The sequence below is a fragment of the Xenopus tropicalis genome, chromosome 5, assembly GCF_000004195.4.
Source record: "Xenopus tropicalis strain Nigerian chromosome 5, UCB_Xtro_10.0, whole genome shotgun sequence".
Taxonomy (NCBI): domain Eukaryota; kingdom Metazoa; phylum Chordata; class Amphibia; order Anura; family Pipidae; genus Xenopus; species Xenopus tropicalis.
In genome coordinates this window covers 126,017,197-126,031,478 of record NC_030681.2, presented here as the reverse complement: position 1 = coordinate 126,031,478, position 14,282 = coordinate 126,017,197, and the positions used below count along the sequence as shown (strand labels likewise).

The 14,282-nt window shown below is 40.8% G+C and overlaps 1 protein-coding gene across 7 annotated transcripts in view; it reads left to right on the top strand.

Moving 5' to 3' along the window:
• Nucleotides 1-14,282, top strand: part of sned1 (sushi, nidogen and EGF-like domains 1) — a 64,418-nt gene that overhangs the window by 21,577 nt on the left and 28,559 nt on the right. For 4 of the 7 annotated variants that reach the window (XM_012970833.3, XM_012970831.3, XM_012970829.3 and 1 more), the window contains exons 3-15: nucleotides 340-480; nucleotides 1,347-1,509; nucleotides 1,855-1,980; nucleotides 3,246-3,359; nucleotides 3,486-3,599; nucleotides 3,952-4,065; nucleotides 5,881-5,994; nucleotides 8,496-8,609; nucleotides 8,983-9,096; nucleotides 10,087-10,200; nucleotides 10,613-10,726; nucleotides 12,396-12,509; nucleotides 12,683-12,796. In XM_012970833.3, the coding sequence (XP_012826287.1) occupies nucleotides 340-480; nucleotides 1,347-1,509; nucleotides 1,855-1,980; nucleotides 3,246-3,359; nucleotides 3,486-3,599; nucleotides 3,952-4,065; nucleotides 5,881-5,994; nucleotides 8,496-8,609; nucleotides 8,983-9,096; nucleotides 10,087-10,200; nucleotides 10,613-10,726; nucleotides 12,396-12,509; nucleotides 12,683-12,796 (1,570 nt within the window). Of the gene's footprint in view, nucleotides 1-339; nucleotides 481-1,346; nucleotides 1,510-1,854; nucleotides 2,012-3,245; nucleotides 3,360-3,485; nucleotides 3,600-3,951; nucleotides 4,066-5,880; nucleotides 5,995-8,495; nucleotides 8,610-8,982; nucleotides 9,097-10,086; nucleotides 10,201-10,612; nucleotides 10,727-12,395; nucleotides 12,510-12,682; nucleotides 12,797-14,282 lie in introns of those variants that run through there. The other 3 variants (XM_031902549.1, XM_012970836.1, XM_012970835.2) reach the window with 3 other exon arrangements.

Below are 14,282 nucleotides of genomic sequence, written 5' to 3'. Positions count from 1 at the left end.
TACATTCAGGTGGGGGGTTTGCACCCTGTTGGGAATGTGCATGGCCCGTATAGGCAAGTTTGCCAGAGGATACCACCTGTACTGGCAGATTAGAACATAAAAGGGTGCACTAAAGTTGTGGGCCAGCAAGTTTACCTGCTGTAAGTTGCACCATATAAACTGCATTGCTTCAATAGGCCCAGCCCAGGTGTGCCTAAAGAATGGGCAAACACGTTGATTGCTGGAAAAGACACCAACCACATTATCAGTCACAGCAATTATTTGCCAGAATCTGCTATTGTAGTTGTGTGTGATGAGCTACCTGTATAAACTGGATGTTTTGCTTCCTGTGCATTTCAGGTTAACACCTTTCAGATTGTGCTGATCACAGATGGCCTTCGCTCCTTCACCATTTTTAATTATGAAACAATTGAATGGACAACAGGCCGGCATGCCAGCAGTGGTGGAGACAGTTCTGGTAGAGGGGGCATCGCTGCACAGGTATAGCTCTGTGTACCTTTACTCCTTTTTTTACTCTTCTTTCAGTAAAAAAGATAACTTTTTCAATAAAAAGATAACTTAATAGATACTGCTATTTATGGACACAAGTGAGGTAGATGGAAAAGGTCATCATAATAAGCAGGTTTGGATTCTGAAAATGATGAAACTTTTGGGTTGTAATGTTTAGTAAGGCAACAGTACTCCATAGGGTTGCTTACTTAAAACATTTTTGTTCAGTTATGTCGCAAACAGTACACCATTTATAACGGTAATTTAGCCATTGTTTGCCTAATATATTAAGGATAGTTAAAGGAACAGTGTCACCAAAAAAATTAGGCCAAACCAAAGAGTATAGCAGTTAATAATATATTATTTTCTATTGCCCTGCTCTGGTAAAAGTTGTGTGTTTGCTTCAAATCCCTACTATAGTTTATATAAACAAAACTGCTGTGTAGCCAAGGGGGTTGCTATTCAAACTGAGAAAAGACTCCGATTACAGAGCAGAACACAGATAAACTGTGTAGATTCATATTATATTCTACAGAGTTTATCTGTTCTCTGCTATGTAACCCGTGTCTTTTCTGCGTTTTTGCTAGCTTAAATGGCTAATTACTTTAAAATATTTTCACTTTTTTGTGTTGCTGTTTCTTTAATATTGCCATGACAGACTATCATATGCTGTGTAGAATAAGCAGAGTAACATTTATATAAGCTTACAATGGAAAGAAACCACATTTATAAATAAGGCATAGTTTTCCTTGAATTCTAAAATATAGTGCAGTGTTTACACAAGTATAACATCCTTTACAGAGTATAATGAATAGTTGGTTCTTGGTTTTTACCGATCTCTCCCCTTTGTTTCTTAGGCAGGCTTTAATGCAGGGGATGGCTGGAGGTACTTTAATATCCCTGGCTCTCGCACTGATGACATTGCAAGAATTGCAAACACGACCAATGTAGGGGTTCCTGGACGCTGGGTGTTCCGTATAGACAACAACCATGTGCAGGTTGGGGAATGCAGGAATGCAAGTAAGAGAGTGATTTATTATACCAGCCCTGACGTTCTGCAGATATACCTGTTTGTACTTTGATATAGACAGTGGGTTGTTTATTGGTTTCTCCATTAACTGAACAGTTTGGTTTTCTGCTAGATAACTGACAATGGGCTCTAGGTGCAGAGTCAGAATGTTTCGTTTTACTGCTTTTAAATTCTTTCATTCACCGGGTATACTGAGTAAAGGTTGGGCACCAATTCAAAAAAGAAAACATATTATTAATGTGGAAGCTTTACAGAAATGAATACAGGGAATGGAAAGTTCTGATTATGAAGACCTTGTTAAAATTTGGTTTTTAGTACTTCTTCATTTCCTGCAGCTTCTGTGTGCTGGACTCTACGTCCCTGCCAGAATGGGGGTCGCTGCATCGATGACTGTGTGACTGGGAATCCCTCATACACTTGTTCTTGCCTTAGCGGCTTCACTGGAAAGCACTGCCACATTGGTAATGAGATGGATCTGTTGCACATTCACTAGTATGTTTTTTTTTTCTGCTCTGCACACAAATGTTTTGCTTTAAGCCAGACAATACCCAGATCTTTACAACTTGCTTCAATTCCATGTTTCCCTTGTTAGCAAATATCTGATTTCTTTTAAATGTGTGGCAGGATAATGAGGTAGCATATAGTAGCTTAGATAATGACTGGACTTCACTTGCCTGTAATAGAACCTCTTCTTCAAATGTTCCATTTTCTCCTCTTTTTAAAGGGGAATTATCATCATCATTCACCTCTTGAAGTTACCGGGGGCAGCTTTTTACCACCCCTGGTAACATGCGTTGCACTGCCACCTGAGGCAGGTTTCTCAACTTTCCTTGGGCAGGAGTGTCCCTGCTAATAAACAGCATGGTTGGGTTGTTGCAGTAGGAATTAATGTTATGAGAACACATACTAATGAAGAATGACTATCTCTATGAAGATTCTCATTCATCCAGGTCATGATATACAGTATCTAGTAGAATTAAGTCTAAAACAACTGGACTTTTCTGAGTTTTTCTTGAAAACGTTTCACCACTCATCCAAGTGGCTTCTTCAGTTCAAATGACTGGTAGGGAATTCCCCGGTATTTAAACTCTTGATGGTAGTAGAGTCACAGACATCCAATAACAATGGTTCCATTGAACTTGTTCAGTTAGGTGTTAGCTGAAACTGACAGGTGTAAAGGTGGCCATACACGAGGCGATTTCACTCGTTGTGCGATGAACGATTATATCGACAAACGATCGTATGGCGATCGAGTTCCCATACGATATGCCATCCACGGGCAACGATAATTCGGGAAAGATTTTGTCGCATCATTATCGTAAAATACCTACGATCGTACATCTACGTACGATCGATGTCGTTGACTTCTGCTGCTGGCAATCGTGACATGCGCAGAGAACAATCGTTGAAAGACAAATGTCTGACACTCACACCAACTGGCAGATTTTATCGTTAAACGACCAAAATTTTTAAACCTGGCCGATCGATTTTGGGGACGATAATGTCGCCTCGTTTAGTGGGCCGACGATCGTTCGTACACCACCAACTATACGATAACTTAACGATAGCATCGGATCGTTCGGGAATCGGTCGTTTGTAAGTAAAAAATCGGTCCGTGTATGGCCACCTTTAGAATGACTATCAGTGATTATCAGTGATAAGCTATGTTTATTGAGAGCTACCTTAGAGGTAAGATAAGTTCTTTACAATCTTCAATATATTTTAGACATGGGGAAATGCTACTCCCAGCCCTGTCAGAATGACGGAACCTGTGTGGATGAGCCTGGAAGCTTCACCTGTCTGTGTACCTCAGATTTTACAGGAACCTTATGTGAGACAGGTAATGCTTGGTCATGTTATAAAAGTATCGATACATCTGAGGAATGCTTTTTAGCTTTATTCTGTATGTCTCTGATGTTAAAAGGGTTTATGGCAGTCTAGTCCCTGCATGTCCTGTTTATCCTAGAGGTATCGCCCTGCACATATATGACCTGTCATAATGGTGGGGAGTGCGAGGATCATAATGGAATTGCAGTATGCGTGTGTCAGCGAGGATACACAGGTGACAACTGTGATACAGGTGAGATGACAGAAGCATAGCAAACTTGGGCAGACTCAGAAAAGGACATGGGGACAGTAAAAGAATAGCTTTGGGTCACTGCAAACGCAACCAGATATCACTGAATCTGGGAAATGGGGAAATATACAAATGTTAATGGAGACACCCAGACAACTGTGGCCTGTATGTTGGGAAATATCCCTTCCAAGAATATAATAAAAAAACAATTACATACACAGGTATCTTAAAATATAGGAGAAGTACTCAGATTCCTGTACAGTATGCTACACAAATAGGTCTTTTTGCCTTTCCATTTTCCAGTATCAAAATTTCTTTTTTCCATGTCTCCATGTTCATTCTCTGGCTTTCACAGAACTCTTGCCATGCTCTTCCTCTCCTTGTTTGAATGGTGGGTCCTGCGAGAATATTGATGCTGGGTTTCGCTGTCAGTGCGCTTTGGGATTTACTGGAACACACTGTGAAAAAGGTGAAAATAGCCTTCTCTGGATACGTAATAAAGACTGTAATTCACTCCTGACTTATGGACGTATTTCCCCTGCTAGGAACACAGGAAATTTCTAATATTAGTGCAATTCTAATATTAGCAAATGTAATAAAGGCTTAAGGCATCCTAAATACATTGAGAGCAATGAGTACTGCCGCACCCTTATGTATGTGTTTGTTTAAAAATATCCTTTGCCGCTGCATCCCCATGACTGTGTCACACTATTTTTTTCTGCTGCCGTAAATACATGGCTAGAGAAATCCTCTGTTGTTCCCCACCAACATCAGTGTGCACTGACAGGCATAGACTGACAGTGCACACATGCGCCAGTTTTTGTTGGAAAATGCAAAATGATGTTCAGTTCACAGTGATGTAAGTGAATCAGCATTTTACACCAGCAGGGACATGGCCTTGTTCCTCTGCACCCTGTCTATAAGGGCTCTGGTACAGGGGAAGATTAGTCACCCGCGACAAAACTCCCTTGTTGCGGGCGACTAATCTCCCCGATATGACTTCCCAACTTGGGCGATTTCCGCAAATCGTGCCGCTGCGTATGCCATCCCACCGGCGATTTACATTTTCGCCGGTGGGATGTCATATCGGGGAGTTTAGTCGCCCGCAAAAAGGGAGATTTGTCGCGGGCGACTAAACTTCCTCGTGTGCCAGAGCCCTAAGAAGACTGTGGAAATACTTTTATTGACCTGAAGTGCACTTGGCTGGAGCCCAATGTAAAACTTGGCATTTAGACTATAAATGTCACCAACTTATCTTTTCCGCACATTTATGTGTACTACAATTGACCAAAAAATACAAAATCCTGAATGACACCAGCCCACTTGCATTATAACAGACAGTGATTAATACACATTCCTAATCCATTATTACAGGAATCATAGCTAGGGTTGCCACTTGGCTGCTATTTTATTAGTCTGGCTGTTAAAAATGATGCTTGATGCCAATGTTATTAATAGGGAAGAATATTAAAAACATAGGAAAGCCTGTAACTTTTTTCCAGAAAAGGTGGCAACTCTAATCACAGCCATACAAGTTATAGTTACCACAACCAATAAAGCACATTATGCAAAGAACCTGCTAATTAGTGACAAGTATTTACATTTACTTAAAAGTACAATGATTCAAATATTCTCTCTCTGTTAGTGACAGTCATTTTGTCAGGGAAATATAGTCTCCTCAATGAAGTATTATTTAATAAAGGCACTGTGAGGATTACTTCATACCACGCATTTACAATGCCACAGGTAACGTGCAGTTCTAATAAATAAACTTCAGCTAAATATAATTTAAAGTCACAGGTCATAGATGCGCTGACAGCAGACCAGTCCACACAGCAGTATTTACAGAATTGACACATGCCAACCCTCCTGGCTTTTTCACTTCAAAGTGGGGCAGGATCATAACTGGGTGGATTTGGGGTTTAATGGGCATGGTTAGGATGAATTGGGGTGTGGCCAAAAATCTTCAGAAATTCACTTCTGGGTGATGTTGAGCAACTGTTGGAGGATAACATGGAAAAGTCATTAGTGTACAAGATCCTATCTGTGTGTTTATCCTGTTAAGACCAGGCACATCAAGCAATGAAACCCCATTTTGCACTTAATTTTAGTGTGTACTGCACTGCTGCACAGAACCCACTGTATCTAAGGATTTGCTAGTGTTCCTGGGTAAGGTGGAAACCCTATGTCTATCTCAAACTCATATTCCTTTTATCCAGTATCTCCTTATAATTTCTGCTTTTCAGTTCTTTTACATTTTGATCACATTATTATTATTTGCCAGAACCCAGCGCATGCTTTTCGTCTCCCTGTATGAATAACGGAGTCTGCAAGGATGTGGGTGCTGGATACATCTGTGTGTGTGTTCAGGGATTCACTGGAATGTATTGTGAAACAGGTGAGCAAGTCACATGCACCATAGCCAGTTAATGACTGATACGGGGAGCATTGCATCACTTAATTTCTCTCCCAGGGCTTAATGCCCCACATGACTACAGCTGGAATAAAGAAAGGAGAATTTTCCAGAGGTACAGAACATAGGTTCTGTAGGCATGGTAGAACCTTCATAGAACCTTTTATTAAAGAAAAGGAAGACAACAGGGTTGTAAATATGCATCCCTCTCTTAATGTCTTTCTTAGACAAATAAAAAAGGGAAATGTTCATGGTCAGGCCTCATTTATGTCCAGAAGCGCAGTTGCATTTGTTTAAATTTACCCATTGTCAATTGGCGTAAAAACTCAATTCAATAAAGGTACTTTGAAATGTTTTGAATTTAGCACTTCTGCGCCTATAGACAAAGAGGAGGTTTCCTTAACACCTTGCATCAATCGGCGCAGGAGACTTGCTCCTAAACTCGCACACCAAACACTGGAATTGACATCAAAAAATATACAGCGCAATTGCGTCCGATTTATGGCAAATTGCCATAGTTCTAATATTTATGCCTCAGCCACAACTGAGTCCTTGTGACTGCAACAGCGTTGGAAATCTCTGATGTATACGCTGCATTATGGGAAAAGAATGTGGCTGTTGGGATACACTGAATGACTATCTCTAAACTAGAAAGGGAAGTTTGACAACAAACTTTATGTTTGTTTTCACTAAATGAAATCTGTTGTTGTTCTCTCTACCTAGTTTTTCCTAACCTTGGACCACAGTTTTATTGTAAAAACCACTGTGCAAAGTTTGGGGACCCCGGTTTTAATAGTGTCTGAATGGCAGCAATTTAAATTTTCCCACTGAAAGTCAACGAGTGACATCTGATTGGCGGTTGGTGGCTCTGCTTTTTTTTTTCTAACCTGAAACTGCAGTTACCCAGTGACTAACCCTGCAAAGTTTATGGAACCTAGGATTAATAGTTAAAGAACATTGCCGTTATTGCCGTGGTTGGTGAGTTGAAGTCACCCAGTGACAAACTGCAAAGTTTGGGCAAGGTGCATAAATAGTGTGAGAATGACAGCGTTTTAAATTTAAACAAATAAAATTCAATGGATGAAATCTGACTGGCTGTTCGTTCTGTCACTCAAAAAAGGTAGAGTTCACTTAGTACATGGTGCCCTTTAATTTTGTTGAAAGATACTGAATATTTGTCAATGTGACAAACATTTACCTGGCTTGCCGGGATGCTTTACTCCCCCACTCTTTTTTGATTTTGGTTACAATTCTGCTTTTTGCCATAAAATTGTCTGTTGCAATATATTCCATTTTACTGTAATGAACTATAAAACTTACTGTTCATTGATTTAAACCTCAGGGCCGGAGTGCCTGTTAGCCCCCTGCTGCCACCTCCGCCTTCTACATACAACATACAGCTTTAAAATCCTCCCCACCCACCCTACCTCCTGTCCCTGAATTGCATCACTAGCAATGTTAATCAGCAGTAGTGGGGACTGGATGGGCGGAGAGTCAAATAGCTGTTTATATCTTCTGTAGACCCAGTGCAGATGCATCACAGGCAGCATGTCGCCCTCTCAGTCCTGCTGGCCTGGGCCTTTGGGGCCTTTCTTTCAACAAATCCGGGCCTGTTAAACCTTCATGCCTAGCCTAACCTTCCATGTTCATCTAAATGTTTCTGTAGGGTAGTAACATCATGCACAGATCTTATTACCTTGTATAAATATGTATAATTGGCAAGCAGTGAGATGCAAGTCTCAGTGCCAAATTCAGAGTCATTAATTAATGAATTCATTTAAATGAAAAGGCTCAAGGGCATAACCCTGAGGAATTCCACTTACAGCACTGGTCCAACTAAAAGAAGTCACATAAATCACAAGTGCCTGCATGCTGTGCTTTAGTGCGTGTTGTGCACAAGCAAAAACCCTTGGCTCCAGAAATATGGGCCTCAATTCAGTAACTCCGTTGTGGCACTATATTAACTGAGATATGTGCATGTAGTATCCGCTGCATTCTCAGGATGTAAAGTAATGTGTGGTTGAAATTCTATCTATTTCATATGATATTACCTTGATTAGTGATCCCTAACCAGTGGCTCATGATTAGCATGTTGTTCACCACCCATTTAATGTTGCTCCCAGTGGCCTCAAAGTAGATGCCCATTTTTAAACCTCTGACTTGGAGACAAGTTTTGCAAGCATAGAAGTACAGTTATATTCTAAACAGCCTCCTGCAGGCCAGCAATCCACGTGGGGCTACCGAATAGCCAATCACAGCACTTATTAGGCATCCCCAAAGAACTTTTTTCATACTTGTGTGACTCACCAACACTTTTTACATCTGGGTGTGGCTCACATGTAAAAAATATTGGGGATCCCCGTCCTTGATCCTAAAACAAAAAACCTGCCTGCCTTATGTTACATGTTCTGTGTATTGGACACTACAGTTTGGGAATGAATACTTACCCTGTATACATAATAATTTTTACTTTCTACAATTCCTAGAGATCAGGCCATGTTCTTCAGCTCCATGTTTAAACAGAGGTGTGTGCAGAGAGAATGGCGAGACTTACAGCTGTCAGTGTGCACGCCGATTCACCGGAAAGCATTGCGAGACAGGTGAGGTGCTTTTAGCATGTAAGAGTACCTGGATAGACTGAGGTTGGAAAGAAGGTGGGAAATGTAACTGTGCTCCTAGGCAGATGTGCCATATCTAAGCTTGAAATTACTTGTTGATGTATATATGGTTTCTAGACAGATACTGACATAATGCTATATAGGTAATATGTAGTCCTTGGTAATATGTAATCATGCATTATGTTTGCTATGTCCCCCCAGACCCCTACCTACTAGCCAAGGATGTTGGAGAGCATGATTTAGAAACTCTTGGAGGTCATTTGTTGTTTAATGTACAAGGAACACAACATATCCATGATGTCCGAAAATGTGTTGTTCTGCTTAACCAAATGGATGGCTCTTTCCTTATTTCCAGAGATCAGACCTTGTTTTTCTAATCCCTGTATGAACATGGGGACATGTGAGGACATGAGTGAAGGTTATAGCTGTATCTGCACAGAAGGTTACACTGGAATCCACTGTGAGACAGGTGAGGTAAATAAAGTCAAGCTCTCTAGTTGTTCTGTGGAACATCTTTGCCGCTGTTTAGAAGTTGGATGGAATAACATAGCAGATAGATGTATATCCTAATGGTGAGTTAGCTGATAGGAGCCAGATCATCTTCTTGCTTAGCTAATGTGAATGGCATTGAGCTTGCAAATCAAGGAGTCCCGTATGATAACATTAAATAAAAAGGATTGTGTGCACAATTAGGTGAGGCTGTGCATCATGTAGGGTTCCATGTTTATTAGCTTAGTAATTTACCTCTGATAAAAGACATTTTTTATCAGCATGTTATCTTAAAGGAGAAATAAACCTTAAAAATCAATAAGATATAAATAACATTTTATATATTAAGCTTATTTACCAGCTTAAAGACTAAAAGTTGTGCATGGGGGGGGGGGTCACCATTTTGGATTTTACTAAAAGTGTCAGTAACACTTGCACTTGCCCAGTGAGCTCTGGACAGCTGTTGAGAAGCTAAGCTTGGGCTCATTGGAAATTATCAAGCAGAAAATGAGGGTTCTCTGGCATTGATGCCTATAATACAGGGATGACTATTTAATTCTGGTGCAAATCGCTCCGGATTCTGAGCTGCCATGTGAAGAGAATGTACATTGCTAACTAATCAGCCTTGTATTGTGACATTTATGTTCTCTATATGTACAGTAGATTGTGAGTGGGCCCTAAGCTCAGGTAACTGACAGATGGCCATAGCATGTGCTGGGAATCACCAGAACATGGGGAGCTCCTGGGGCACCTTTGGGGGCACAGATCTTCCCTGCTAAAGGGCTGAGGTTGCCTTGGGCTGGTACAGAATCAAAAAACATGTTGTGCAGCATTTCTACACTACTTCTTTGTTAAACTTTGCTTCTCCTTTAAAATAAAAAAGCCACCTGCTGCAGCCCTGCATATGTGCTAGCCACACTTGTAGTCTTCTACTTTTTGTTTACCTATCTAATTTTCTCTTTATTTTCAGAGTTAAGACCCTGCTATTCATCCCCTTGCCTTAATGGGGCATTGTGCAAGGACTTTGGCATTACTTACAGCTGTGTGTGTGCATGGGGGTTCACTGGTGCACGATGTGAGACAGGTGAGAGGATTTCTCTGAGGATAGTCTCTCCTAACTACCATTAATTGGCAGCAAAGTGCATTGTCTAGTGCAAAAGCTAGGTGATAGAGGGTATTGTCCAAAATTATGATGGTCAAATTTACACTGATGGTCTGCTCAAAAGGGCTGAAACACAATCAAGGTTTCCCAGGCCTTTAACCCACATCAGCCAACCAGTGGTTAGCTTTTACAGTCAAAAATAGTAAGAATAAGGAAAGCTAACATATAATTCCTTGCTCAGGGTCTCTTGTAATCATGTTTTGTATTTTTCCCAATTTTCTATTTCTTCCTCCTTACATGTCATTGCGACTACACTGAACAGGTCTTTTGCAGTCTTTTTACGTAAAATATAATCACCTTTTTTTTCGACTTCTTTTTTCTCTTGTGTTTGCAGAGCTGCACCCATGCTTTTCTTCTCCTTGCCTGAATGGAGCAACATGCAGAGATGTCGGTTTTGCTTACAGCTGTCAGTGTGCACAGGGATTCACAGGGATGCACTGTGAGACAGGTGAGCCATTGATTTCTACTAGCCTTTTACTCTGTGTCCAGTGGGCATTAGGCCCTTGGCATACAGGTGTTTTTTTTTTAGTTGTGGATTCAAACACCCTATGCCCACTGACAGCTGCACATCTGAATGTAAAACACCCCCTGTCATCAGGGCCGGATTTCTGTTTTGGGCGCCCCGAGGCCACCCCTGTCGGTCGCCCCCTCCCCACCCGTGCGCATGCGCGAAAGCGCGCCCCCCAGTGCCAATGCGCGAAACGACCCCACCAGTGTGCATGCGCTCCTTTAAACTCCCATACGGAGCAGTGGGGAGAGGTCCCGACTGCTCTGTATGGGAGCCAAATTTAATTTTTTTTTTTGCGGCGGGGTGGCATGCCGCCCCTAAACTTCTGCCGCCCTAGGCCCGGGCCTTTGTGGCCTCTCCACAAATCCGGGCCTGCCTGTCATTGCTGATGCTGCTGCTAGTAGGCTGAAATCTCTTAGGCCTAATCCCTTATGCATTATGTGGCTGACAAGAGCACAGCAATTTCAGCCAGAGAATGGGGTAATGTAAAATGTCCAGGTGCCTGGTGATGTAGAATAGTTAAAATAAATATAGAACAGGGCTGTTCAGTTAAAGACTGTGGGCATCATTATTTTACTAGTTTCTGGCCCACAAGCTTTTTAGTTTATGATATTAATCCCACTATATGAAAAGGGTTGGATAGCACTAATCTAGATTATGCTAATATCAGCAGACAGAATGACTCAAACTCAGACTCAAACAGGCACCTCAGAATGACATGCTAGGAGTCAGACAAGTAGCTTCTAACAAGTGGCATCTTGGGCACATTGTTGGCATGAAATAGTCATGTCATTGAGTCACAGCATTCTTGTGAGTCCCTTCAGTATCAATTCTGAGTAACAGTTTAAATATAATTAAGCCTAATACTTTGACAAGTAGCCTTTTGTAGAAGGTTTTTAAATCAGCCTGTTTCCTGGGCAATATATTTTCTTTAAGGGAAACTATGTGTCAGATCTCAGTAGCGATCAGTATTAGAAAGTGAAATGTGAAGGAAATGTCCATTGAATGTAATCATATTCAACTTTACTGCCTAATGTCTATTTGCTGTTGCTATAACATCCATCAAGAGGAAAACAGTGTAGTAGTTTACAATCAAATGCAGATGTGCATGCAGAAAGATGTCTTGTACATTTTAGCACTATAGCAAAACATGTTGTTTCAGCCGTTGCTGTCCCCTTTGGACTGCCATGTGGGGGATGCAAAGGTTACAGCAGTCACGGACCCATTGGAGGAGGGCACCAAGATGGAAAAGGGTTGGGTGTAACTGTGGCATTTTTTTCTTAGTAAGGCCCTGTTTTACTTGTCGGTAGGGAACCAGTGGGTCAACAACTGGGTCTCATGTATGGTGGACCCTGTTTAGGAGGATGGGGGCCCATGATTACTGATGGCGGTTTGGCACCCCTAATTGCTTGTCAACACTTACCATGGGAACATATAGGAAATGTTCTACCTTGGGCAAACTGTTAGTGCAAATTGGCCACATACATTCTATTCATACACACACATACAAAGTATTTTATTTTTGAGAATGTAACATGTTTTGATATGATTCATTTGCTATGTCATCCTTCCAGTTTTATTGTATTTCTTTCTTTTTCTTACCCATCAGAGATCAAGCCATGTTTTTCATCCCCTTGTCTGAACGGAGGGACCTGTGAGGACCTGGCAATCAGCTTTGCCTGTTTATGTGCAGAGAGATATACTGGCTTGCACTGCGAGACAGGTTAGACATTTAAGTTGCTCAAGGGAGCACTTCCCCCATATTTTAACAGCCTTTAATTTCCTTTTAAAGATAGTTGCTATTCTAAACATGTGCAGCACAAATGAGCTGATATACAAGCTTATTGGATTTTTTAAACCCTTTAACTTTTTAAATGTTTGTTCTGTTCCCCCCAGAGATACAGCCTTGCTTTTCCTCTCCATGCCTGAATAGAGGAATCTGTAATAATGAAGGTGCATTTTACAGCTGTACATGTGCAGAGGGCTTTACAGGAGAAAACTGTGAAAAAGGTAATAGAACCAGAAAGCTGCTGTTCGTTTCTTAATGTTTCATCCAAGACATTTTTATTTAAATAAATTGAAACTTTAATTGATTAAAATGCACATTACAAAAACCATGAAATGTAATGGTGCTAGCCAGGTTCCCTCCTATGTTCCCTCTAACAAGACCACACAAACAATTGCCACACAAATATGTTAAAGGCAACCCAAAATGCAAAAAATGTATATATTTCAGTGGGCTTAATACAGGCAATATATGTGCTGGGCGTAGGCTTTTTTTTCTGTTTCTGTTTTGTTACCCTACGGAAAAGTTTTGAGCCTCTTTTCTGTGTCTGTTTTCTGCAGTTACTGGTTCCTGTGGTTAATGTTGGACCATAAAAGGTGGCAGAACATGGCCCCAACCGATGCTGTTTTAAAAAGGGGATGCGGGAAATGCAAAACCTAATGGGGATAGGAACACCATCCATAGGTGCAGCATGAAATAACCAGGGTGTCTCCGCTGATGCCCCAGTTAGGTTCATTTTGATAGGCAGTACATTGGATCTCTGTTATGAATGAGACATGGGGAAGGTAACAAGATAGCAGCTCCCAGTAGGTATCAGAATGGCACTCAATAGTAAGAAATCCAAGTTCGGCTTGGGACTCTTCCAGTTACATGGGAGTATGAGAATCAATAGCTTATCAGAAAGCAGTTCTAATGTGTAGTACTGGCTCCTTCTGAAAGCTCAGACTTGGGCACAATGCACTGAAATGGCGCCTACACACCAATATTACAGCTAAAAAATACATTTGTTGGTTGCAAGAATAAAATTGTAAATGGTAGAGTAAATTATTTGCTATGTAAACAGTGTAATTTATAAATAAAAAGTTTCCCTTTAATGAAGTAGAAACACACTGTGCAGCATTCCTGGTCAGCATTGCAGTTATGTTCAGGCTTCGACAACAGTGGGCACTTCTAATTCTGGACTCTTTTTGGGGACTTTTGTAAAAGTTGCCTCTGCTATACTAAAGCAAAGGAAATTTCAACAACAGAAATATAATTATATTATTATTATTAACATTTATTTATAAAGCGCCAACACATTCCACGGCGCTGTACAAGAAGTACATTCATCAGTTTTTTATTTCCAATAAAAAGAAGTGGAAATGTTCCACTAGCGGAAATTGATGTTTGTAAAAAACAAAACAAGTTTGATTTTTCATTTCAGCAAAGTTTTTAGTTCCTATCTCTCCACAATGTACATCACTCGAAAGCCATACATTGAAAGTTCCACTTGTTTGGTAAGGTTGCAAAACAAACTGATCTTCTCCCAATATGCCCACCTTGGGTTGGGTGGTATCATGCTGATCCAATCATTTGGCCCTACAATTCATACAATACAAGAATGAATAGCACAAAGGTGAGAGGCATTAGAAATGTAGATGAATCTGAAGTCAGGTCAATTTATGTTCAATGTATACACCAATGTGCTAATGATAATAACATAATGTATGT